Below are 27,625 nucleotides of genomic sequence, written 5' to 3'. Positions count from 1 at the left end.
TAATCACTGTTCACTCCCTTTTCCAGATCATTAATGTATATGTTGAACAGCACTGGTCCCATCAAGATCCTGGAGAGAAAGATTAGCAAATAAATGAATTAGTTCTGGAATTACGCACGTCCATCATCATTCTTTTCTCGTAGCAGACAATTCAGGTCCTCTGAAAGTTTAGTCTCGCACACTTCATGAATTTCCTCCTACTAGCCAAGTTTCTTTGTTCGGAACATACCAAATATGGGAAGTCCAATCACAAAGGGAGAGGTGATCTCTTTGGTACCTAGAGCCTGTCCTGCAGAGGGCTCTTAATATTAGGCAGAAACCTTGATCTGGACTCTGTACTTAAAAGGGCAGCAAGTGTAAGGAGCACTAAGATGTGTCCACAATAAGCTGTTACTAAGCACATGGGGTATTTCAGTCTTCTAGATCAGATTAAGTCCCTTCCTAGCAGGATATTTGCCCTAAATTTCGTTTTCTTAGGTTTTCCTCAGTACTACTTATTATGCTTTGTCTTAAGCGACAAACCACTAACCAAGATGACCTAATTTCCCAGAATATATTTATTCATGATTCTACTCCACATTCCTGATTTTTTAAGTGACTTAGAAATGAACTTACTTGTGTGTCTAAGAAACAGCTGTCTATAGAATACCAAGGGCCAAATACAGCCAGGGTCTAAGTAAGTACAATTCCCCTGACTTCAATACAATTTTACCTGCTATATTACAAGACAACTCCATAATGCTGTTTAATACAAACAGCTATCTTGAATCCTGAACAGTAAGAATTGGCCCACTCAAGGCTAAGTTACACCATTATAACCCATTGCCCAGGTTACAAGTATAGCTGTTCATATTAAGCAATATTATTGAATAACCTTAGATTTATAAGTTAGTTCAGGAATCCCACTAATAGTGGATTCATGACTTAGTATGAAACCTTTTTGAGTTAGAGAGTTGTGTTGGGGCTAACCTCTATTTCAAAATGTATTTTTTAAAAGGTGGCTAGAAGTTTTGTTTTAATGCACACATATACACAGAGCTGGGAAACATACTTAATACTTTTATTATTTGATTAACTGAAACAGTTTTACTCAAGATCTCAAAAACTTTCACACACACGCACAAAAAAAGTCATCTTTGGGTAGAAACCAAAGGTGGAAAATGTCAGCCCTCAAGGTGAATGTTCTAGAAGTTCTGAGTGTATGAAGACAGAAACTTAATTTTCTGCCAATTTAATTATGCTCCACATGACTCACACGGCCACTATAAATATGTGTGCACACACAAACTAACCTGTTTTTGATTGTTGTAGGCCAACACAGTTCTGATGGCTGTTTACATTCAGGTTCTGGAGTGAAGTAACCAAATCTGCTTTGGATAGGGCCTTTACATCACTCACTAGGGCTTTGCTGCATAAATTTTTATCATCCCTATGAAAAGAGATTTACTTTTGTTTTGACTGTATTAGTTTTCAACAACAGTTACAATTCTAAAGCGTAAAGCTAACCCATTGACAAACTTGTCTTCAGTAAGCCCATATAAATCTTGAAGGGCTTCACTGTAAACAACATATTGCCTGCGAAAGAAAAAAAGGTACCCATGTAAGAAAGCAGATGAGATAGCTAAATCAAGACGTAGGTATTCTGAAAAGCAACACAAAATATATTAAAAACCACAAAAAACAAAACAACCCACCATACCACACACTTTATAGCCACACTTTAGGCCAGACTTCACCGGAAAAGCAACTGCGAACACTGCCATCTTCTAACTCAACAAATCAAACCATATTTGCTTACTTACTGCCAAAAATAAAAACACTTTCCCCCCCACCCAGCCCCACACCTCTTTACATTAAATTGGATTTTTTAAAATTTAAATCAGTTTAATTTAAATTAAACAATTTTTCTTTTTAAAATAAAAACTAAAAATAAATTTTAATGGATAACTTATTTTAAGACCTACACTTACTCTAATCTATTAAAATAATTTACAATTAAAAATATTCAAGCAGGACATGTTTGCTACTAAAGTTTTAATGAAAGTCAAACTACTGAACCGGTAGAAGTCACTGGCTAAAGCACCTGGAACCAGAGTAAGTTGAAATGCTAAATCAGCTTTTGACAGTAAAAGCCTCTTCTGAGAGAATATTTCAGGTCAATGACTAATTCATTCAAAAAGGTGAGAAACCATTTGGGAATTGGAGAAAAAAAAAGAAAAAAAAAGGCAAGAAAGCTTGTTTTTTATTCACAGATTGGAAGAGGATAACAAGGTGGGAGGAGGAGTTCTACCTGAAGGACATAATGGCACTGATTGTTTCTAGTCACTAACTATAGATAATGCTTTCTTTAATAAATCTGTTTTAAATGCAATACATTTGATATTTATTCATCCAGCACATGTAAAAGATATATTTTATTAATTAAATAAAACCAATTTTAAAATGCTGTTTGTGCATTAATTGAATTTCAATTTCCATTCAAATGCAGCTTGACACAAATCACAAGTAAAAAAATTAATGCTCTAGCAAATAAGAAATGCATCATTCACCATTTTCTAAGATCATAAAAATGTAAAAAACTACAAATCTGAATACATATATATTGAACTATATAATTGCTTAAATGTGTATTGATTCAGTGTATCATCCAGAGTGGCAAAAAGAAGCACCAAATTTAGTGTGATGGCTCTATGTAGTTACAAATCAATGTGTTTTAAGGTTAATGAGAATCAACCTCTCTTAGGCCAGGTCCAGACTAGAGCTTTAAATCGATTTTAAGAGCTTTAAATCGATTTTAAGCTGTAACCGTCCACACTACAGAGTGCATAAAATCGATTTTAAGGGTCCCTAAAATCGATTTTGGAACTCCATCAAAACGAGAGGAGTAACCCCAAAATCGATTTTTTAAAATCGATTTTATGATAGTGTGGACGGCCATCGAAGTTAATGGCCTCCGGGACGTATCCCACAGTGCTCTAGTGGCCGCTCTACACAGGTAAAGGTACTCTTCTGCTGGCCAGGTAAACAGGAAAAGCCCCGGGAACTTTGAAATTCCATTTCCTGCTTGCACAGCGTGGAGCTCTCAGCAGCAGAGAGAACAATGCAGTCTCCTGAAAATAGGAAAAGAGCTCCAGCATGGAGCACACAGGAGTTACAGGATCTGATAGCTGTATGGGGAGAAGAGTCGGTGCTTTCAGAACTGCGCTCGAGCAGAAGAAATGAGAAAACCTTTGAAAAAATTTCTAATGCCATGCGGGAGAGGGGACATACCAGGGACTCGTTACAGTGCCGAGTGAAAGTGAAAGAGCTCAGACAGGCGTATCAGAAGACCAAAGCAGCAAAGGGCAGGTCAGGCTCTGCCCCCAAAACATGCCGGTTCTACGACGAGCTTAACGCAATATTGGGGAACAGCGCAACGACGAACCCCCCCCTTGTCTGTTGATTCAGAGGTGGGCGTCGTGATTCCTGCAACTACGGAAGATTTATTTGATGGCGATGATCAGTATGATGAGGACCAAGAGGAGGAGGCTCCAGCAGAGAGCACAGAGCATTTTATCCCCCCAAACAGCCAGGATCTTTTCCTCACCCTTACTGAGGTTCCCTGCCAGCCATCTCAAGGCAGTACTCCAGAAAATGAAGCTGAGGGACCGTCCTCTGGTGAGTGTAATTTTTTTTACCTTTCCTAAAACACTGACCCATGAGGTGGTTTTTAGAAAAGTCTCCATCCTGCTTGTTGGGGGAACACGAGAGCAAACCGGGGAAGGAGAGTAGCTTCGCCGCGGTTTGCTCTCCCGTTCCCCGAACCACCCAGCAAACCGCAGGCAAGGAGACCTGCTTGTTCGGGGAACGCGAGAGCAAAGCAGGGAAGGAGAGCAGCCTCGCCGCGGTTTGCTCTCCCGTTCCCCGAACCACCCAGCAAACCGCAGGCAAGGAGACCTGCTTGTTCGGGGAACGCAAGAGCAAACCAGGGAAGGAGACCAGCTTCGCCGCGGTTTGCTCTCCAGTTCCCCGAACCATCCAGCAAACCGCAGGCAAGGAGACCTGCTTGTTCGGGGAACGCGAGAGCAAACCAGGGAAGGAGACCAGTTTCGCCGCGGTTTGCTCTCCGGTTCCCCGAACCACCCAGCAAACCGCAGGCAAGGAGACCTGCTTGTTCGGGGAATGCGAGAGCAAAGCAGGGAAGGAGAGCAGCCTCGCCGCGGTTTGCTCTCCCGTTCCCCGAACCACCCAGCAAACCGCAGGCAAGGAGACCTGCTTGTTCGGGGAACGCGAGAGCAAAGCAGGGAAGGACAGTAGCTTGATTACTAGTACAATCTACTACAGGGATTACTAGCCATTATTAACTTCCCATTTTCTCCGGACAAGGTCTGTGTGCTTCCCTGACCTGCGTCTGAGCAGAACTCTCTGTCCTCAGCCACAAGCAATAAGTATTAAAGGAATCCTAAGGTGACCTTGTGGTAAAGTAAAATGTTCAAGGTTCGGTAACAGGCACAGGTCAGTGAGGAGAAAGACTGTATGAATGGTTGTGTGAAATGTGTCTCATGATTCTTTTATCACTCTTTCCAAACCCCACCCCCCTACACACAGCTGCACATTTCTCCAGCCTCCCTCTCGCTTCTCATCCACGTGGGGGGGGGTATCATAAGAAGACTGAGGAAAAGGAGGACGCATGAGGACATGTTCACCGAAATTATGGCAGTGACCCGTACAGAGAGAGCTCAGCAGGGAGACTGGAAGCAATTGGTCGCAAAGTACAGGGAGGCTGCCAGTCAACGCGAAGACAGGAGGGACGCCAAAAATGATGTCAGGTGGCAGGAAGATCAGCGCTGGCGAGCAGCAACTCTGGATCTTCTTCGTGATCAGACTGACATCCTCCGTGATATGCTGCAAGAGCTCCATGGTTTCAGAATGCCCCTACAGCCCGTGTATAACCTCCCTCAGTACTCACCCTGTCCCACACCTTCCAGAACCAGGCGTGTAAGAACGCGTGGGGGAAGGCTCTCTATACCAGCCCCCTCCACTGCTGCGGACACTCCAACCAGAAGGCTTTCATTAGATTGAAAAGCCCTTTGTGTCCTGTTTTTTCCCTCCTCTAATGATCCAAACTTCTCCCATGGCACCTTTGCCTATTTTTACTCTCAGGTCATGCTATTAAGGAAGTGTGACTGTAGTTTGGTAATGAACTGAAGCAAGCAGCTTTGGAAAGCTGCACGGAAGCTAGTTATCAGCATCAGGATTTGACAATTGGGGATATGGGTAATAAAGGGAAAACAAAGAAAGCAGCCATACCGTACCCTGGTCCATGAGAATTCTTGTTCTGTCTACTCTGATGCACTTTCTTCTTTCAAACCTCCCTCCCCCTTCCTCCAAACCTCCCTTGCTCCGTCCCCCATAGAACGCTGAGTTATGAAATTTCAAGCACAGTATTGTAACAACAAGCATGATGCTTGATTGATGAAAGGATCTGATTTTAAATAAAGAACACAATTCTTGTAACACATAGTAGTAACTTTATTTTCAATAAAAAAGCAGTTAAGGAAGGTTGCAGGTCCTGTGCCTAGCAGCAGACGGAAGCAGCTAATGGTGGAGGTAGGTAATAATTGGGAAATACAGAATTATATGTTTTCCAATGGACAGCTCTCGCAAGTAACCTAAGCAAGCAATTGAGGAATGCTGCAGGCAAAGTATCTTGCAGCAGCAACACCGCATAGACGGGGAGGGCAGCAATCAATTGAAAGGAAAATCAGCATTCAAACTGTACCCTGGCCCATGAGGAAGCTACTTTTCAGTGCTTCTCTGATGCGCACAGCATCCTGGTGAGATCTTCTAATTGCCCTGGTGTCCGGCTGCGCATAATCAGCGGCCAGGTGGTTTACCTCAGTCTCCCACCCCGCTATAAAGGCCTCCCCCTTGCTCTCACAGAGATTGTGGAGCACACAGCAAGCAGCAATGACAAAGGGGATATTGGTTTGGCTAAGATCTGAGCGAGTGAGAAGCGTTCGCCATCTCGCCTTAAGCCTACCAAATGCACATTCTACCACCATTCTGCACTTGCTCAGCCTGTAATTAAACAACTCCTGAGCACTGTCAAGGCTGCCTGTGTATGGCTTCATTAGCCAGGGCATCAAGGGGTAGGCTGGGTCCCCAAGGATAACTATAGGCATTTGGACATCTCCAACTGTTATTCTCTGATCAGGGAAGTAGGTCCCTTGCTGCAGCCGTTTAAACAGTGTAGTGCTCCTGAAGACACGTGCGTCGTGAACCCTTCCTGGCCATCCCACGTGGATGTTGGTGAAACGTCCCTTGTGATCCACCAGGGCTTGCAGAACCATCGAAAAGTACCCCTTGCGGTTAATGTACTGGGCACCCTGGTGTTCCGGTGCCAAAATAGGGATGTGGGTTCCATCTATGGCCCCCCCACAGTTAGGGAATCCCATTGCAGCAAAGCCATCCACAATGGCCTGCACGTTTCCCAGAGTCACAACCTTTCGAAGCAGCAGCTTAATGATTGCTTTGGATACTTCCAGCACAGCAGCCCCCACAGTAGATTTGCCCACTCCAAATTGATTCCCGACTGACCGGTAGCTGTCTGGCGTTGCAAGCTTCCATATGGCTATTGCCACTCGCTTTTCCACTGTGAGGGCTGGTCTCATCCTGGTATTATGCCGCTTCAGGACAGGAGAAAGCGAGTCACAAAGTTAAAAGAAAGTGCTCTTACGCATGCGAAAGTTCCGCAGCCACTGCGAATCGTCCCACACCTGCAGGACTATGCGGTCCCACCAGTCAGTGCTTGTTTCCCGTGCCCAAAAGTGGCGCGGAACGGGTAGAACCTCACCCATAACCGTCAGGAGCTCCAACGTGCAGGGGCCCGGGGTGTCAGAAAACTCGTTCTCCAGTTCGTCATCGCTGTCGTCCCCACATTCAAGCATTCTCTCTTGCATTTCTGCATCATGGGTCAGCAGTGATAGAACGAGAATGCGTGAATTATTTACAGCATTCGCGATCAAGGACAAGAGCAGACCTGGATCCATGCTTGCTGCAAAATGGCGTTTCCCTCACTGCAGCCAGTAAAAACAGCGTGAACTGACTGTGTGCCGTTTACAGGAAGGGGGGGGGGCTGTACCCAGAACCACCCAGGACGGGGACTTTGATCCCATCATGCACTGGGCTAGTAACCCATAATTCCAAAGGGCAGGGACCCGTGCAGGAACTGTGGGATAGGTACCCAGAGTGCAACGCTCAGGGAAAACATGGACGCCAGGGAACATGGACGCTCAACATCGATGTAAGTAGCCCTAGTGTGGACGCGCAAAATCGATTTTATAAAGCCTGCTTTATAAAATCGATTTTAATAACATCGATTTTACCCTGTAGTGTGGACGTGGGCTTAGGAAGAATAAAAAATAGTTACATGCCTGTTCTGCAACTGTTGCTCAAGATGAGTTGCACATGTCCACTTCACTTCATTGTCTGTGCACCAGAGTACTTTTTCCCCCCCATAGCAGTACCCATTGGGCACTTGTACTGCTTGGTGACAGGTTAAAAGAGCAGAGCCACCACAACCTCCTCCCCTCAGTTCCTTCTCATACTAGAAGCCACCATACATAATGGCTCCTGTGTAAAGGGGAGAAGAGCAGGTTATGAAATGAACACATGTAACACATGTTGAACAACAATTACTGAACAAGCATATATCTTTTTCCCTTCAAGTTCTTGCACTTGTCCATTTTACTTGGGTAACTCTCAAGCAGATCCTGATGGAGGAGGGTATCACTGTCTACCTCAACAAGGACTGCACCACTATTCTCCCAAACTTAGTATCATCTCTGGAGGGGAGATGGTATAAGGGTCATCATATAAACCAAAGACCACATGGCAGCCTAGCAAGTGTCAGTAATAGGAACATGACCCAGGAAAGCTGCTGAAGCCACCTTAGTCCTTGCAGAATGGGCTAACATTTTGTGAGGAAGAGATACATGGGCAATATCGTAATAAGCAAATGCAAGTGGAAATCCAGGAGCAGATTGTCTGGGAGGTTATTGATTTCCCTTTCATATAATAGTAAATGAAACAAACAGCTGAGGAGATGCCTAAAACTCCTTAATTCTGACAAAGTAAAAAGCTAAAAGTTCTTTCAAGGTCTGTAGCTGCTCTTCAGCTTTGCGAGAATGGGAAAGACTGTCAGCAAAAAAAAGTCTGGTTCAAATGAAAGTCCAAAACCACCTTGGCAAGAAATTTGGGGCGATGATGTAAGGCCACTCTGTCATAAAAAGTCGAATGGGAAGGGTCAGTCATCAGTGCTCACAGCTCAGCAACTCTCATAGTCGAGCTCATAAAAACAAAAACCCCACAACTTTAATTAAGAGATGAGACAATGAACATGTGGCCATGGGTTCAAAAGGAGATCCCATCAAACCTGAAAGAACTGAGTTCAAATGCCGGGAAGGAACTGGATCTTACACAGGAGGGAAGATAGTCTGCCCAAACCTTTCAAAAAACTGATAAAATCATAGGGTTGGAGAATACAGACCTGCCACCTAAAGGTGGGCTAGTCATTGAGATAATTAAGAGTACACTTTGCTGCTGTCAGGATCATCTGTTTTAGGTGAAGGAGGTAATCCAGATTCACCTAAATAAGAGCACTGGACCATGAGGTACTCTCAGTGGCAGATTAGCTACTGGGTCGACAGTGGTGGAGCTCTGGCCACCAGGTGGGGCGAGGGAACCCCCGCACCCTGGCAGAAGTGCCGGGCAGCCAGGGCAGGGGAAGCCCCTGTGCCCAAACCCTGGCTGTGGCCCCAGGACTGGAGAAGCTCTTGTTCCCTGCCGTGGACCAAGGGCTGGGGGAGCTCTCGCTCTCCCCACTGCAGCCCTGGGGCTGGGGGTGAGGAGGGGAAGACACAGAGCTTCTCCAGTCTTGAGGGGGAGGGGGCAGAAAGGAGCAAATAGGTTGTAGGACTGCAGCGAGGAAGGGGGAAAGAATGGGCAAAACAGGGTGGGGTGTGTCTCTCCCCCGCCCCCGCCATACACTTGCTCTGGCCCAGGACCCTCGAAACCTTAATCCGCCTCTGTATCAGGTGCCAGGACCAAAGAAAGTCGTTCTATTTCATGAAATAATGTACATCTGGTAGAAGACGACTTTCCATTATGCAAAATGCACACAGTCTGAACTGCCACCAAAACAGGGAAACCTTTGATGATCTAACCACTGAGCGCATCCAGGCAGTGAGAGGCAGGCTCAAAAGGGATTCATATTCTGGCTATGATCCTATCAGATTATGTATGGAGGGAATTGGATCCCAAAAAATAGATGTTCAATAGGTTTGAGAACAAACATTGACCAGACGAGGCAGGCACTATCAAAATTAGGATGGCATGGTCCTGTCTGAGTTTGGCACTACCTTCAGCACTGTTGGGATGGGGGGGAAAAAGCATAAAGAAGTCTTCTGTTTCGACATCAGAAAGGCAACCGTTAATGACCCTGGGCAGAGGCCTCCCCTGGAACAGAATTAGTGACACTTCTTGTTCTGGTGGGTGGTGAACAAGTTGAAGTCTGGTAATTCCAATTCAGAAAAATTAACTTTGCAACATGAGGTATGTGGGGCCAGTCATGGCCTCTGCTGAATGACTGGCTGAGTCAGTCCACTAGTGAATTGAGAGCCCAGGAGATGAAATACTTGCAGGTATTTTCCATTCTTGATGCAGAAATTCCAAAGACCCTTCACCAAGAAGCACTGGACATCAGATGTGGCCCTTTCCTATTTGTAAAAGTAAAACATCACCACAGCACTGTTTTCAGAACCTGCAAGGAGCAGCCAGTTATATGAGAGAGAAATATCTGACAGGCTAGTATATAGCCCAAAGCTCCCTGACACTGAGTTTGTAAGCTCACAGGATGTGCTCCCCAGCCAAGAATGAAACATCTGTGACTAGAGTCACTGATGGTTGAGCAGGAGTAAAGGGAACCCTGGTGCTTACATTGATTGAGTCCATCCACCAATTCAGGGAGAAGAGAACAGTTGCAGGCATATGAGTCAGCATGCCCAGCGGATGTCGGGAGCAATGGTGAATTGACTTCACCTTAGGGTCATGCAGAGGTGGTTGAAGTCTGGCATGCTGGGTCACATACGTGCAAGCTGCCATGTGTCCTAAAAGTCTCTTACAATTCCTCACTGTTATACAGAGATGTGCCCGGAATTCTGCTTGAAACAAATATGCCTCACTGTGGTTGAATCGAGAACTGCCTCTGCAAATTTTATCTTCTTTGCAGGGGTGAGACCTAGTTGGTCTTTGTTGATTAGCAGGCCTAAAACTTGAAAGAGACAAGACCTTCTGCACCCCTTCTTCCACCTGGTTCTTGGACTGTCCAGGGAGCAACCAGTTATTCAAGTACAGATACACCTAAATGCCCACCCTTTGAACATGTGCTGCCACCACCACCATGCACATTGTGAAAACTCAGGGCAGGGGCAGAGGACAAGCCAAATGGAAGAAATGTGAACTAATAATGGATATCTGCCAGAACAAATCTTAGGAACTTCCCTGTGACTCTGGTGAAGGGCCATACCTCCTTTAAGTCAAGGGTAGCATGCCAGTCGTTGAGAGATAGGAATGGGATAATAGAGAATTAGAAATTTTTTCTTTATGAATTGATTGAGATTCTGCAGGTCCAGAATGGGCCTGAGGCCTTCCTTGGACTTCAGAATGAGAAAATACCAGGAATAAAAATTCCTTCTCTTGATGTAGGGGCCATAGAAGAGACTGTCCTTCCTGAATTAGTACAGTCTCAGGAGAGGGATCCCTGAAAAAAGAGACAGAAAAGGTGGACGGGAGAGTGGAATAGATGTGATTTGTAGAATATATCCCACTTGCACCGTGCTTAGAATCCACCTGTCTGACATGATTCCAAGTAGTACAGCTTGAAGCCAAAGGGAAGGGAACTCTCTAAGTGGTTTGGTGCTCTTGGCTGAGTCAGATTGTTTGGAAACTGACAGCCGTCTCACTGTCACAGATGTAGGAGGCAGAGATGGAGGTCTCCTCCTTTGGAACTTGTCATGTACGTATGTCTTTTAGAAGAGTTAGGCTCCCTCACCAGGTAATATGATGGATAGCTCTGATGCAGAAACTTCTCTTTGTAAGGACACAGGGACTAGAACCCAGATTTGCAGAGCCTGGGATGCCTATAAAGTCTCACAGTGCCATTGGGAGACCAACCAGAGGCACAGCCAGGGAACACTATGGAGAGTAAACACTGCAGAAAATACCGCACAAGAGATCCAGAGTGATGGTACCCTGCACCTCTCAGATTGGCCAAGTGCCCTATTTAACCCCATGGGTTAATGCAATGCCAAACTCTGCTTGATCTCCTGTGTCCAACTCCAGCCTTACTCTCACCCCGATTCCTGACTCTAGCCTGCTACAGCCTCTGATCTCCAGCCTCTGACTGCAGCCTGACTGACCCTGACTCTTGCCTCCTGATTCCAGCCTTGTACTACTTCTGATCTCTGATCCCAGCCTGATTCTGACCCTGGCTCTTGCTTACAGAACTTGGTTTTTGCAATTCCTCCAAATCCTGTCTGGTGACTACTGTTGCTGCTGCTTACAACTCAGCCCAGCTGTAACCACTAGGCAAGATCACTTATGCCACAATCCTTTTCAATTTTTATAGCAGGAGTATAAACCCAAAGATTTCAGGATTGCCGAGGAATCTTTTAAAGAGTGCAGAGTCTCAGCTATTTTGCCAGAGAACAGACCTGAACCCTCAAAGGCAAGCCGTCTATAATACGCTGCACTTCAATCGGAATATCCAGTGCTTGCAGCCACAAAGCACAACGAATAGCAATGGCCGCTGCCATCAGTGGAGCTGCTGAGTCTGCTTCATCCACTGAAGCTTGTGGAGAAGACTGGGCAACCAAACAATTATATTAATTAATAAACACCTTAAATTCCTCTTTGACATTGTTTGGTAACTTGTCTTGAGACTCAGACATTGCATTCCAATTTGAATAATCGTATCTGGCAAGCAGCGTCTGATAATTTGCAATTCTACATTGTCCTGCACAGTTGGTATCACATGGGTTGGTACCAAAGCTGTTGGATCTGGTACCTGGGAGTTATCCTGCCTGAGAGGTGAAGCAGGCACTGACAAGCACAAGAGGTCCTGTGTCACTGCCTATGTCTAACACCTACTTGGTACTGACAAAACAGCCTAAGGAACAGAAATCAGATGAAGTAGGCAATGGAATCTGTCTTGACAGAGCCCCTTGAGATGCTGGAGTCAACCACTCAACACTGCAGGAACATTGTACAGTGTTCACCTCCTAACCTCAGAACTTGATTTATCCTTAAGGGAGTCTGACCATTTAGCCCTCTAAAAGGAAAAACAAAAACAAAAAAACCGACTTCAGTATTTCACAGTACAGAGCAAAGCTCAACACCACCACCAAGACAAAAAAATAGGTAAATGGAAACCTAAAATGGGTACAGCTAACTAACTAACTAAGTAACTAACGCACAGAGAAAACATGAAGAGCTCATACATGCTCTGACCACCAATCATAGGCGGTGAGCAGAAACAGGGGCACCTCTGCCTTTCATGCTCCCGCTAAGCAGCACCGGTGCATGGAGGGCACATATGTTGCCCAGTTGGGTACCACTATGGGAAAATATGTTACCTAGCTCCAGTGCACTGGCACACACTTAAGTGGAATGGACATGTGCAAGCACCCAAAAAAGAATTAAGAAACGCAAATGCAAAAACAAGACTTAAGCCAATGATTTAAAATCAATCCACCCTGCTGTGAACCCAATGAAGATGTGATGGACTGAGCTGAATTCTGTTCTGCCTAATACAACAAAAAATTATCCAAGTTCCAGCTGGAGAATCTTTATTACTCATGAGGCTGCAAGAAGTCAAAAAGAGTATAGATAAAATTTTAGAGTATAGATCACAGCCTGAGTTTAAAAGAGCCACACAATGTAAGAGTCATCTCTTAACTCAGATTGTGCTAACTTAACATGGAATCATTATGGACAGTCTCCCCATACTCATGTTTGTCTGGGTTTCCACTGCAAACACTAATCTGGCTCCCACACATTAAGTTTGCACAAATTAAACCAGTTCCCGTTAGAGAACTCATTTCCACTTTCTGAAATGGTATTCATTTTGTCCAGTCTTCATCTGAACCACCTTTTCGGGATCCCTTCAGGGAGATCAGTTGCTGAAAATTACATTTCAATTCCTAGTGTAGCCAAAGCTAGAATCAAGTCACAAAAATCAGCAGGAGAATTAGACCAAAGTCAATCCCTATCCATACATGCTGTAATACATACTACCACCACCTTCACCATGTATGTACAACTAGATCTCTGCTCTGTTCCCACACAAAATGTGATTAAGTCTTCAGTTACTTTATGCAGCACCAGTAATATTATCAGCTGTTTTCCAGCAAATTCCAGTTTTAAGAAAATTAAAAACTTGAATTAATTCTACTTAAAGTGTTATGGTTAGAAAAGTGTTTTTAATTATTCCTTTATACTACAAAGGAGTTATATCGAGTGATTTTGCTTCTCAAAAACAAACAAAAAAAATCTTATTTCAATCACATTTAAAAGTGATGGTGTGTAGTCTCCTCCCCACATACAGAATTCATCAATCTTGAAAACAAAAACATGAAATGCAGATGTAACTCACGTGCACAGTATGACAAAAGCTTGAGGGAAAAGACTCTGATACTGCAAGCAGCATTGTAAAACACGATCATCATTGTTTTCATCACTCAATCCATCTGCAAATTTAGCAAACACAATGGCAATATATTCAGAAATAATCAGGCTTCATGAGCAATATCTTAATATATTTATTAAGATACTGTATTCAAACACTATTTGTTCAAGCAATGGAGAGATGTGTGGTCTAAGCACAGATCTGAGATACAGGAATTCCTGAGTTCTACTAGAAACTGCTGCTTTCTTGCTTTGCAACTTCAGGCAAGTCACTTACACAGCTCTGTGATCAACTAGGTTGCAGTCAGCAACTGAAGACGACACACAATCCATACCTAGCTTGGTAGGATGAAGTAACTCCCCACAGCCTGTTTATAAAGTGGAAACACAGCTGGAATTGAGAACGCTGTAACAAACAAATTTAATCGGTAACATGGTAGAGAGTGAAGTACTAGTTTTTGATTATAAACTATGTATGTACTAAAATCTGTTCAAAAAATCTTTTACTACTGATTAAGGTGTATTTGATAGGTTCATGCTGAAAAATATAGGTGATATTTGTCTTCTGAAAACTCAGAAAGATACCTACCCATCACAAAAGATTGAGAAATATATAGGGCCTGATTCTTCACTCCATTACACCAGTTTTATGCCAGCATAACTCAGACATTAATTAACAGTATAAAATTGGTGTGACAGGGTGGAGAATCAGGTCCATAGTGAATAACAGTCTGATGGCCACTGAAAGTTGTTAGTCAATTTTAATAGGGAAATTGCAAAGGTAAAAGTGAAGATTATATTAAGCCCAGAAGTAGATGCTAATGCTCACACTAGTGGAGCTGTGAGGACCATTCAACCAAGAAATAAATGTAACTATGTACATAGCTTACATATTTTCTGAGAGGCAAGCTGCATGGATTGCCCCCACAGCTTTGAATCTTGGTTTTTGAGACAAGTGTAGATGAACTGAACTGCAGGGACAGCTTTGTGCCGAACATGTTGTAGTACTTTGCCTTTCTTCAAGTTGTCCAGTTCTTGTAGAACCACCCAGGGAATTATCAGTGCAAATCTGCCAATGCCTAGAAAATACAAATTTAAAAAAGAAAAACCTGCCAATTGAACTACAGTAGGTTCCATTTTAACGTGAACATAGTTCCCGAGGTTCGTGTGTATTAGCAGATTTCTGCATTACTGGGCAAGACCCATTTCAAATCAGAAGTTAGCTTCCTTAACGTTAAATTCAATATAAACACTCATTCAGTGGGTTATCTTAAAAGTGACGACATGCAAAAGTTGAGGAGTAAACAATTTTTATCACATTACTGTACCATATTTTGACATAATTGTTGTGGTAATCCTGTCATGCTGTTTACAACACAATGAATGCCACACTGTGTGATGCTTGATGCTAAAATAAAAGTCACTGAGCAGTAGAGGAAAAGGGAATACTGATATGTTCACAAATGATGATTATATAACCAAATTCTAATTAATAAAAGGCAACAATGGTTTGCAAAGACTATTATCCAATAACACTATCTCAGTGATAAACGCTATGGACACTGGACAGAAGTTTTACTGGCCTACATTTTCAATGAACTTTGTTAAAAAAATTCTTTAAAAATATGTACTAAAAGCTTTGGCATTAAAACTGGAATATATCAGACACACAATGAATACGTTGGAAAGTGAATGACTATTCTGTCAATGCTATATACATTGGCCCTATTCTTTATCTCTGGCACTTACATGATCAGACTTTATAAAGAGATAGCCCCATTACGCTATAATGTATGTGATGTATGTTTCCAATTGGTTTGCATTATAAGTCACTGTTCATTAGCTCAGAATGTTAGAAGCACCCTGATGGACTTCACTGGGTGCATGCTAGTATCAGCAGTCTTAGTCCCTCTAGCAGTACAGATCTAGAATTCAGCAACATACTAGAGGCAGTACTGAAAGCAAGGGGTTGGATGTCAGAACTCCAGGTGTATTATTTCCAGCTTTGACCTCAATTTTTTTTCCCTGACAACTTTTTTCCTGCCTTGATAATACTTATCTTACAGACAGGATAATCTGTTCTTGTATCCTCAGCTGTGTCATGAGGGTTAAACAAAGTGCTTTGAGATCTTTATATTAAGGTGCAATAGAAGTGCAAGATACTTACTATTAATAATGGATCAAACGCTTAAGTCCCTATTCTGCCCTTACCTCAGGTAAACTCTTACTGACTTTTTACAGCATCCAGTATCAGGTAGAACCAGACCTAGGGGTTTTTAGAAAGCAAGGATTTCTAAAACTTATGTATGCAGAAGAGTTTAAAATTTGTAATAAGAAGTTCAGTTTTCATTACAGTAGATATGTACATAATAGGCTCTGCTTTCAGATGTCAGTTTCCTTAATAGGAAGCCTACACTCTGAATTTAGACTCTCATGGACAGGCATTTACATGTGAAAATCTAAGTGTCCAAATGTGGGATCTGGATACCTTGTTAAGGAGCCCAGAGTTTGAGAGTTAGCCTCAATATGTATGAAGTTATTTTTCCATTATGCACATTCCAGTACAGTGTGTTAGGCATTGTCCACATGCATGGTATAGCCCATACCCTGAAGAGCTTACTATACAAACATGAACCTGCTGATTGCCCCTCTTCTATAGGGATTGTAAAAGCATCCACATACCTGGTATATCTCTAGTTTTCAAAGTCATGATAAACTGAAGGTGACTAATCATTATGTTGGTGTCAATCACTATCAAGAGGTTCGAACCAGAGGTAGCACTTGCTGTAGAAGAGAACACATAATTCATTCTTTTGCATTCCTTACTTAGGTCACTTATTACTTTTAAATGTTGTCAGTGTGGAAGCAGATAGAGAAACCTCCTGACAACTTTACAGATGACATACCAGCTGGAATATCTGCATTCTCTTCTGGAAGATCTATTTCCATACTTGTCAATTCTCCACAAGTCTGCACGACTGGCAAAGCTATCTTTTTGTCAATACGAGCAGCATGCAAGTCCTCTATTATTTGCATCTATGGCAAAATATGAATACATAAAATAAGAGGTGAGTAAGCTCTTTAAAAAAGTTGTCTGATAGGAACAAACATCTTTAGTATCATTGCTGATGTTTTCATGCAGTTCTTAGCATTAGTTAATTTTTAACTGGTGCAGCAAATTTAAGAGTATGAGCATCTGCAGCCTATACCCAAATATAGGAAGTCCAAGGTATGGCCTAAGAGTTTCATTTGTGACCACATTTATAACCAATAGTTAACAGGCTTGATCTGTTCCTTACTACAGAAGCCGAAAGTGCTCTGCTAACAACAGTTCTTTAGGAACATTGCTCTTTATCAGTGGTTCTCAACCAGGGGGACACAAACTGTGGGGGAGTACACAGAGGTCTTCTAGGGGGGTACATTTACCCATCTAAATATTTCCCTAGTTTTACAACAGGCTACATAAAAAGCACTAGCCAAGTCAGTACAAACTAAAATTTCATACAGACAGACAATGACTTTCTCTATATACACTATACCCTGAAATGTGAGTATAATATTTATATCCCAATTGATTTTATAATTATAAGTTAAAAATGAGAACATCAGCATTTTTTTAGTAAGAGTGTGCTGTGACACTCTTGTCTTTTTATGTCTGATTTTGTAAACAAGTAGTTTTAAGTGAAGTGAAACTTGGGGATACTCAAGACAAAATCAGACTCCTCAAAGGGGAACAGTAGTACGGAAAAGGTTGAGAGTCACTGCTCTATTTCTTTCCTAAAAAAAGGTAAAGGGACGCTGGAAAGTAAAGTTGGTGGGATTTGCAACCAAATATTCTGACCTCACTTTCCAACATGGAAGCAAGAAGTCTAAAACTAGGTTGTACCATGTAAACTTGTTTCAGAAAGCCCTTGACAGGCACAACAAACTAACTGGATTTTTTAGTACTTAAGAGATACCAGGGCCACTAGAAATGGAAGTGGCATAGCAACAGTGCAGAATGTCACAGTTTGAGGATACAGTTGTTTAAACTAAAATAGCACAAACCTCTTGGTCTGTCTCTGTAATGTGAATGGCTTGATGGGAGGCAGAAGGGCATGGGACTTCAGAGCTCTGTTGAGAAATAATGCCAGAAAAAGACATTTACAAGAATTCAAGCACTTGCTACCTCATGACAAACTTTGTGACCTGACAATAAAATGAATGTTCTATCCAAATACTACCTTTGCAGTAGTATTATAAAGAGTTAAGAATGCAGTGTGCATATAGAAAAGAGCAGAGAGTACTATTTAAATTAGCACAACCCTAATGATACAAAAACATGTTAAGATGCTTTAAAAAAAAAAAGTAGACAAGTGTCTTGTATGAATGAGGTTGGGATCAAATTCTTCTTAGTTGTGGCCAAACTTAAGCCTACATCTCCATATGCAGAGGCAGAAGATATGAACAGTTATCTAGAAACCACCATTTCAAAAACACAAAACAAAAAACAAAAACAAAAAATCCACCACACAGCCTATTTGTCCACTACTAATTTGTTCAGCATTTTATTACTTTACCTGTCTTAAATGTAATGGTATGACTTCAAAAGTCCTTCCTTCAGTTCTTGAACTAACAGTTTTGCTGGAATCAGAATGCTGTTTTTTCTCTTTAAGATACTGCCATTCCTTAGATGTTGCAGTTGAATAAAATAATGGTATATGTTTAGTATCATGCTGATTTTTGTTAGATAGTTCTTTGGAGTTTTCTAGGTGTTCTTTATTCTTACAAGTCTTCAATGATGTGTGTGATATATTAGTGGAGAAATTGCCATCTCCTGCAGTCTTTGGAAAGGTGGCAGAGGACTTTTTCAGAATTCTGAAATCATCACTCAATTTTTTTGATCCATGCAACTTCTTACTCAGCAAGTCTGTAGGAAAGGTAGCTACCTTTAACTTCTCCAACATAGTTTGTTCAACTCTAGCCTTTAGTTTGCTGAGCTCAGTTTTCTCTTTCTTCTTCTTCCTCACCAAGTCCTTCTGGATTGCAAAACTATGCCGCACCATTTTCCCTCCTGTTCCAACATTGTCAAAATAGTAGTCTTTTTTACAGATTTCCCTGCTAGTAGGGACCACACCAGAATCACTTTGGTTTTTCTCTCTTCCATGTTTAACATCATGATGTTTAAACTGTATAGATATCCTTTTTCGCTTCTCAGTTTGAATCAAAACAGCACTGATTGTTTTGCTATCGTTTGAAGACTCTCCTTGGAACCCTTCAATAGTGCCTTGTGGAACATAGGAACTTTGCTTTCGTTTCTTCTCTTGAACATCTTTATGTACTTTGAATCTGCAGAAATGTTACACAAATGGAAATTATTAAAAGAAGAGTCACAATATAGCTTAACATGACTGAAATCAACGAAGAGAAGCCTGCACTACATTGTTACTGTTCTTCTTCACCCAGCTAGTTACTGCTAAGAGTGTCTACACTATGGGATTATTCCAATTTTAAGAAACCGGTTTTTTAAAAACAGACTGTATAAAGTCGAGTGCACACGGCCACACCAAGCACATTAATTCAGTGGTGTGCGTCCATGTACCGAGGCTAGCATCAATTTCTGGAGCATTGCACAGTGGGTAGCTATCCCATAGTTCCCGCAGTTTCCCCCGCCCATTGGAATTCTGGGTTGAGATCACAATGCTTGATAGGGCAAAAACAGTGTCGCGGGTGATTCTAGGTAAATGTCACTCAATCCTTCCTCCATGAAAGCAACAGCAGACAAACATTTCGCGCCCTTTTTCCCTGGATTGCCCTGGCAGACCCCATAGCATGGCAATCATGGAGCCCGTTTAGCCTTTTTTCACTGTCACCGTATGTGTACTGGATGCTGCTGACAGATGCAGTACTGCAGTGCTACACAGCAGCATTCATTTGCCTTTGCAAGGTAGCAGAGACGGTTACCAGCCCTATTGCACCATCTGCTACTGTCATGGATGCTCCTGGCTGGCCTTGCTGAGGTAGGCCGAGGGCGCATGGACAAAAAATGGGAATGACTCCCCAGGTCATTCCCTTCATTATGTTTTGTCTAAAAATAGAGTCAGTCCTGCCTAAAATATGGAGCAAGTCTACTAGAGAACCGAAGAGCACAGCCGCTCCGGGTCAGAGCCCCAGATATCCCGCAGAAGTGATGAGCTGCATGCCATTCTAGAGGGTGCCCCTGCAACAACCCCACCCGTTGCTTCCCTCCTCCCACACCGCTCCTGGGCTACCATGGCAGTTATCCCCTCATTTGTGTGATGAAGTAATAAAGAATGCAGGAATAAGAAACACTGACTTCTTACTGAGATAAAATGAGGGGGAGGCAGCCTTCAGCTGCTATGATATTCCAGGCAGGACCTCTTCATTACTCATTAAAGGGTGTGGGGGAGAGGAGCGCAGCCTCCTGCTGCTATGACAGTCCAGAATCTCCATTAGACATGGGGGGGGGGGTGAGAAGAAGAGCTCAGCCTCCAACTGCTATGATGAGGACGGTTACCAGCCCTATTGCACCATCTGCCAGGACTGACTCTCCAGGAGACAAAGCTTAAAGAAGGGAATGACCGGGAGTCATTCCCATTTTTGCCCAGGCACCGCCAGCCGACCTCACCAAGGCCAGCCAGGAACACTCACAGGATTATGATGAGGACAGCTATCAGTCATATTGTACCGTACCATCTGCCACCGGGGAGAGGAGGGGATGCTGCTGTTTAGCGCTGCAGCACCCCATCTACCAGCAGCATCCAGTAGACATACGGTGACATTGAAAAGAGGAGAGAAAAGATTTTTTTCCCTTTTCTTTAAGGGGGGCGGGGACAGGGTAAATTGACAACCTATACCCTGAACCACTGGCGACAATGTTTTTGACCCTTCAGGCATTGGGAGCTCAGCCAAGAATGCAAATACTTTTCAGAGACTGCAGGAACTGTGGGATAGCTCGAGTCCTCAGTCCCCCCTCTCTCCCTCCCTCCATGAGCATCCATTTGATTCTTTGGCTTTCTGTTACGCTTGTCATGCAGTACTGTGTTGAGTCCCTGCAGTAGCCTCGGTCTATCATAGCCTGGAGATTTTTTCAAATGCTTTGGCATTTCGTTTTCTGGAACGGAGCTCTGATAGAACAGATTTGTCTCCCCATACAGCGATCAGATCCAGTATCTCCCGTATGGTCCATGCTGGAGCTCTTTTTGGATTTGGGACTGCATGGCCACCTGTGCTGATCAGCGCTCCACGCTGGGCAAACAGGAAATGAAATTCAAAAGTTCGCGGGGCTTTTCCTGTCTACCTAGCCAGTGCATCCGAGTTCAGATGGCTGTCCAGAGCGGTCACAATGGTGCACTGTGGGATAGCTCCCAAAGGCCAACAACATTGAATTGCGGCCACACTAACCCTAATTCGAAATGGCAATACCAATTTGAGCGCTACTCCCCTCGTCGGGGAGGAGTACACATATCAATATTAAGAGCCCTTTATACCGAAATAAAGGGCTTTGTTGTGTGGACGGGTGCAGGGTTAATTTGGTTTAAAGCTGGTAAATTTGGTATAAATGCATATGTAGACCAGGCCTAAGTATTTGAAATTTCATTAACGTTGATCCTTTAAAAGAGTTTGGGGGGGGGGGGGATGGGGGGGGGAGATTTTTGCTGCTCATGGACATGCTTTGCTCTCATTGTTTTTACATCTTGCATAATTTTCTTAATTTGCCAAATGTTGACAAAAAAGGTGACCGTAAGGTCACTGTCTACATTGTACCAGCCTAGTACAATTACTACAATACGGCAGTCACCTCAACATTGTTAAGACACTGTTCAGTCTTATAGCATAGGCAAGATTAGTTAAAATGCTATTCATATTCTGGAGCTGAGTTTGCTGAAATCCAAGGATATAGCACTCAGGTTCTGTCTGCACTGTGGGGAATAGTGTAGTAACCAGGTAGTACTTATAAAATAGATGAGACCCAAATCTAGCTACTGCATGCACTGCAGTTTCAGCCCTGAACAGAGATTCTTAATCAGGGCAAAATGTCTATAGCAGTCTTTTTATTTTTATTAAAAACCACACAATGCAACAGTAGGATGTGTAATAGTTTTCAAATATTTATGCCCATAACACTTTTTGCATCTGTGTTCAGTCACAGTCACCCACCATGCTTCAGTCATGCTAGGGGTAGCCAAAAGCAGAGTTCTGTCTAGCACAAATGGGGGGGGGGAATGCCCCCTTTGCAAATGAGCCCCAAGATATGCTAAAATGACTATAGTTCAACATGTTCAAAAATATAGTCAAATATTGTTCTACCGGAGACCAATAAAAACCACTGAAAAACTAGCTAATAGAAATCCTAATAGGCCCATTAGTTATCATAAAAGTATAAACATTTAGTCAACAATAACTGAGAAATTCACTTAACATATGAATTCATAAGTCAGCCAAAGAGCACATTTGCCATTCCACAACTTGAATAATTTCTCAGCGCCTGTAACCTTGAAAATTACTTGAAGCATCAAGTTGTTATTGTTACCCAGGGTTCTTTCTACCCAGAGCTCTTGGCAACTTTTACTCTGTACGAGGTGATGTAGGGGCAGCTCCAGGCACCAGCAAAGCAAGCAACTGCTTGGGACAGCTCATTTGCAGAGGCAGCAGGGATCCAGCATGGGAGCTCACAACCAACACGGGGCACTGGCAGCTGCAGTTCCTTGGTTAGCTCCCTCCTACAGAGCCAGCCCTGGAGCAGGGAAAGAACTACATTTCCCAGCATCTCCTTGGCCACTACCAACAGGCAAGGAAGGGGGAGGGAGTGAGGTAGCTGAGGCCTCATGCTGCAACTTGCTGTGAATGGAGAGCAGCACTGTGAAGGGCAAGGATACCATATTTTAACATTCAAAAAACAGGACACTCCATGGGGTGGGAGGGTAGCCCCACCCTGTCACCATCCACTCCGACTACCTCCCACAGAAACCCCAACCCATCCAACCCAACCCCCGCTCCCTGATCACCCCCTCCCGGGACCCCACCCTCTATCTAAGCCTCCCTTTTCCTTGTTTCCAACTGCCCCCTCCTGAGACCACCCCCCAACTTGCCCCCTAGAACCCCACCCCCTACCTGTCCCCTGACAAACCCCTGGGACTCCCATGCCTATCCAACCGCTGCTTGTCCCCCGACTGCCGCCCCCGAACCCCTGACCCATCTACCACCCCTGCTCCTTGTCCCGTGACTGCCCCCTCAGAACCCCCTACCCCTTCTCCAACCCCCCAGCCCCCTTACCATGCCACTCAGACCAGCGTGCTTGGCTCTGCGCAGCACCAGACACATTGCTGCAGATATGCTGCCATGCTCCCCTGCGGAGCCACGGCCCCCCCACTCAGTTTGGGCAGCTGTTACTTCATTTCTCCCAAATCAAATATACTGATCCACTGTAACTTGCTGTAGAAAAGTAGGATAAAATTGGGCAAAAAATGCTTCCCAGTGGTTATTAGGACTGGAATTGCTATTTTCAACAGCCATTGCCTTTTGTTAGTTTAAAAGGAAGACAGTGATATTGCACTGGCAAATTCCCCATAAAAACAAAGAGTAGAACAAAAGAATAAGAAAAGCACCTCAACTTTTCCTCATTTATGGAGGACAGTCTTATAATATGCATCCAGATATCCTCCAATCACACAAGCTGAAAATTGTTCCACTTCACTGCAGTTCTGTAACCATATGGGAACCAATCCTGTCTGTGTTCTGTGCACATCCAAAATTCCTGCTGAATGACCTGCCCCGGGAGCAAGTTACAAGTGACCCAGGGCTGCGGCAGCAAAAGGTGTGGGGGGGAACGGTGGGGCAGCAGGGGGGAGAGCCCACAGCTGGGGCAGCAGGGGATGTGTGTGTGGGGGCAAATGGTGGGAGGGGGAGGGGGAAAGCAGAGCGCCCAGGGCTGGGGCAGCAGGGGGATGTGGCGAGGAGCCCAGGGCTGGGACGGGGGGGCAGCCAAAAATTTTTTTGCTTGGGGCAGCAAAAAACCTAGAGCCGGTCCTGTGTGGTGTCAGGAAATAGATCTGGGAGACACGGCCATCCGACCGATATTTGGCTGGCACAAACAGGACAACACAAGAGTGCTTTCACTTAAAAAGCTAAAGTTTAGTCTCAAGCACTTATACACGTCTGCAACAAGTTAGTAAAAAAACCCCAACCCTCGACAATTAAGGAGTGCTCAAACAAGTAAGAGTGTGGCTCTTGAGAGGCACAGCGGCAGTCCGTCTGCTGGTGGGGAACAGAAGATGCATCCAGAGGGAGAGTCCAGGCTCAGAGAGTCCCACTACTTCAAACTTTTCCCCCTTATTTTATACATTAGTAACACAATGACATGTCCCTTAAAGAAAACTTGTTAAGCTAGCAGTTTCAATGGTCAAGCAAGAGTTCTTCTTCTGATTATTATTGATTAACCAAGTGTGACTTTTTCCCCCCCATAATTTGCAGCCTTGAGACCTTGTTAGACACATTCCTGAGGGCACATCCTCTCTTCTAAAAATGCGTGTATCAGCAACTTCAACACAATTCTTATCAGGAAGGACGCGGGGTAAAGTTGCCCTTTCTGTAGCACTCAAAATCCCCTCCCCTCCTGCCTTGGTCAAGTTGCGCTTGCTATATGGCCACTTTACAGCCTGCTGACTTGGCTGCTTTTAGCAATAAGCAATAGTGACTTCAGGCACTTTACTTGTTTGCTGAACATCTCCACATACATTATGACAACTGGATTGATTTGGGGCTACCTAGAGCCAACAGAAATGGAAAATGAAAGATATACTTAATGCAAAATCATCCTTTAAATTACACTATGGCTCTCTACTGTTTTTTGCTTTCGTTCCATGCCCAGTACTTCTGCTGACATCTACAGAATAACATTCAAATACAGACACATTCCTATTACGAGGCCCACTGTTCAGAATGAGGAGGATAACACTGTCCCTGGTCTCCAGGGAGCAGTGGAAGGGTGCCATTCCTCTCCTATTTAATGGTAAGTAGCACAAATTTATAGTGAATTTAAAAATAAAATTTTAAGGACCTCATCTCTTAATTGCCATCACAACCTGACTGACTTAGGCAGAGTCCATTCATGGACGCAAATGGAAATGTTTTATCTATTAAGGCAGCCCTGTTCTCCATCACTGCACAAGTAAAAAACCCAATATTTTGCTAAAATACTAAGCATTATCTTGTTGATTTTTTTTTAAATGGTTATGTTTAGTGACAAAGTAAGCATTTACCTTTGAAATTCTAGCTGTCCTTTTATGTTACAGATTCCTGTCTCTTCTGATTTCTGAAAAAAGGAAAAGGAAAGAAAAGTTAACAGGAACCACTAAATTCCAGTAAAATGTGTTACTATGATCTATCACTAGATGCATTCAAATTTTGACTAGCTAAACTCAAACAAATTGGCCATCTACTCCATTACAATGTATTTGCTTCACTGTATTCTGCTACATTTTAAGAAGACACAAGGAACAAGTGAGCAACAGCATACAAACAGACCTGAATTACAAAAGAGAAACGAAGTATAACTGATTACAGATCTTTCAATACATGCATATCCTATATTCTACAAAGAAACCAGTAGATAAAGAATACACATTATCCAAATTGTTTCCTAGAAGCTTCTATCTAGTCTAGTACAGAGTTTTGACAACGTTTGGTCACAATCATATTAGCCAGCCAAGATGCATTAGAAAGTTGCTTTTTTTTTTTTTTTTTTAAATAAAAACAGAGTTTCAACAGTTTCTGAAATGAGTAAGAGTTCTGAAGTCTTCTCTACATTGGAGGAAGTTTTCCAAGAACTCACCACCATTGTGGTGGTAGACAGCACCCTATCCAGGTTGGGACTTCCAACACTGCTAATTTCAATGAGTCTGAATAAGTTAGCAACAGCTGAAAAGTTTCCCTAGTGTGGAGGCCTTATACAAACTGAGCATCAGACCTGGTCCCTGTGCACAATCAGGTCAACCTAACATCCTACTGTATATTCTGTCGACCTAGCTACTGCCTCTTGGATTTACTACAGCAATGGAAAAATCCCTTCCATCACTGTAGTAAGAGTCTACACTACAGTAGTACAGCACAACAGCTGCTGTAATGCTCGTAGGATACACATTCACTTAGAATTTACTCCAAGCTTACAACAGAGCTATCTAGTCATCAGATCAAGTTCAACATGACTAAAATAGAGCTAGCTCTTAATCCTCAACTCCCTTCTCAAACTCTGTGAACAATGCAACCATCCCGCCGTTTACCGAGGCCTGTAACTTAGACATCATATTTGACTGAGATGTCTCCAAGTCCTCATATCCAGACTACATCTAAACCTTGCCAATTCTTTCTGAATAACATCTGTAAGATCCAGGTTTTTCTATCCATCCATGCAGATTTTAAAAAAAACCTCTTATCCACGCTCTCATCATCTTGATTATAGTAACATCCTTTTCTTTGGCCCTGCCTTGCTCAGCGCCATTCAGAATGCTGCTGCATAGATCATTTTCTTTTCTTCATCACTTTGACATCACCGTTCTTCACATCACTTCAGTGGTTCTCCCCATCGCTATTACACAAAGTTCTTTGTCTTTACTTTCAAGGTCCTTCTCTACTCCACCTATCACTTTTCATTCACTAGCAAGATGTCAGCTCCTACCTCCAATCAGACCATGAAGCCAGCCTTCACTGTCCACTAGTTACATTTTGAAACAAGCACTTTGTGTTTATTCACATCCAGCCCCTCATGCTCAGGGGGATCCCATAAACATTTGCAAAATTATCTCATTCAAATCCCGCCTTATAATTCTCCTTTCCATGACAGTTACAAAAAGATGACCATAGTTAGGCCACTGGTGTGCTGAGACCACTATCATGCTCACCAATATTGTTTCATTATGTCCTTGTACATCACTGGTTTATACTCATCTGCTGTCATCTCTTGTTTTATGCTTAGACAGTAAGATCTTTGTGGCTAGGGCCACCTTTTTGTTCTGTGTTTGTACAGAGCCTAGCACAATGGAGTCCTAGTCCATAGATTCAAGGATTCCAATGCCAGAAGAGACCATTTTGATCATCTGACCTCTTGCATAACACAGACCACAGAACGTCCTTAGAATAATTCCTAGAACATATCTTTTAGAAGAACATGCAATCTTGATTTTAAATAATTGTCTGTGATGGAGAATACAACATGATCCTTGGCAAACTGCTCCAATAATTACCCTCGCTGTCAAAAATTTACATCTTATTTCCAGTCTGATTTTGTCTAGATTCAGCCACTGGATTGAGTTACACCTTTCCCTGCTAGAGCAAAGGGCCCATTATCGAGTACCTGTTCCCTATGCAGATACTTATAGGCTGTAATCAAGTTACCTCTCAACCTCATCTTTCTCAAAATAAATAGATTGAGCTCCTCATTTTAAAGGCATGTTTTCTAGTCCTTTAACCATTCTCATGGCTTTTCTCTGAACCTCCTCCTCCAATTTAACAACAACATTCTTTTTAAACTGTGGGCTCCAGAACTGGACAAAGTATTCCAGCATTGGTCACAGCAGTGCCAAATATAGAGGTAAAATAATCTCTCTGCTCCTACTCAGGATTCCTGTTTATGCAACCCAGGATCACATTAGCTCTTTTGGTCACAGTACCACATTGGGGCTATCCATCAAAAACCCCAAATCTCTTTCAGAGTCACAGCTTCACAGGATAGAGTCCCCCATCCTGCAAGTATCAATTACAGTAACTCCTCACTTAACATTGTAGTTATGTTCCTGAAAAATGCAACTTTAAGCAAAACAATGTTAAGTGAATTCAATTTCCTCATACGAATTAAGGTAAATGAGGGGGTTAGGTTCCAGGGAAATTTGTTTCACCAGACAAA

General features: G+C 43.1%; 1 protein-coding gene across 5 annotated transcripts in view; it reads right to left on the bottom strand.

The window, feature by feature from the left end:
• SWT1 (SWT1 RNA endoribonuclease homolog) overlaps window positions 1–27,625 on the bottom strand; it is a 105,845-nt gene that overhangs the window by 56,325 nt on the left and 21,895 nt on the right. For all 5 annotated transcript variants that reach the window (XM_030572364.1, XM_030572368.1, XM_030572369.1 and 2 more), the window contains 8 exons: window positions 24,987–25,039; window positions 18,285–19,053; window positions 17,773–17,838; window positions 16,632–16,761; window positions 16,408–16,509; window positions 14,616–14,804; window positions 13,694–13,787; window positions 1,293–1,429 (listed from right to left, as the gene is read on the bottom strand). In XM_030572364.1, coding sequence (XP_030428224.1) covers window positions 1,293–1,429; window positions 13,694–13,787; window positions 14,616–14,804; window positions 16,408–16,509; window positions 16,632–16,761; window positions 17,773–17,838; window positions 18,285–19,053; window positions 24,987–25,039 — 1,540 coding nt within the window. The remainder of the gene's footprint in view (window positions 1–1,292; window positions 1,430–13,693; window positions 13,788–14,615; window positions 14,805–16,407; window positions 16,510–16,631; window positions 16,762–17,772; window positions 17,839–18,284; window positions 19,054–24,986; window positions 25,040–27,625) is intronic.

This window comes from Gopherus evgoodei, chromosome 8, assembly GCF_007399415.2.
Source record: "Gopherus evgoodei ecotype Sinaloan lineage chromosome 8, rGopEvg1_v1.p, whole genome shotgun sequence".
NCBI classification, from domain to species: domain Eukaryota; kingdom Metazoa; phylum Chordata; order Testudines; family Testudinidae; genus Gopherus; species Gopherus evgoodei.
Note: the sequence above shows the minus strand (reverse complement) of the source record. Positions and strands in the feature narration are given on the sequence as shown.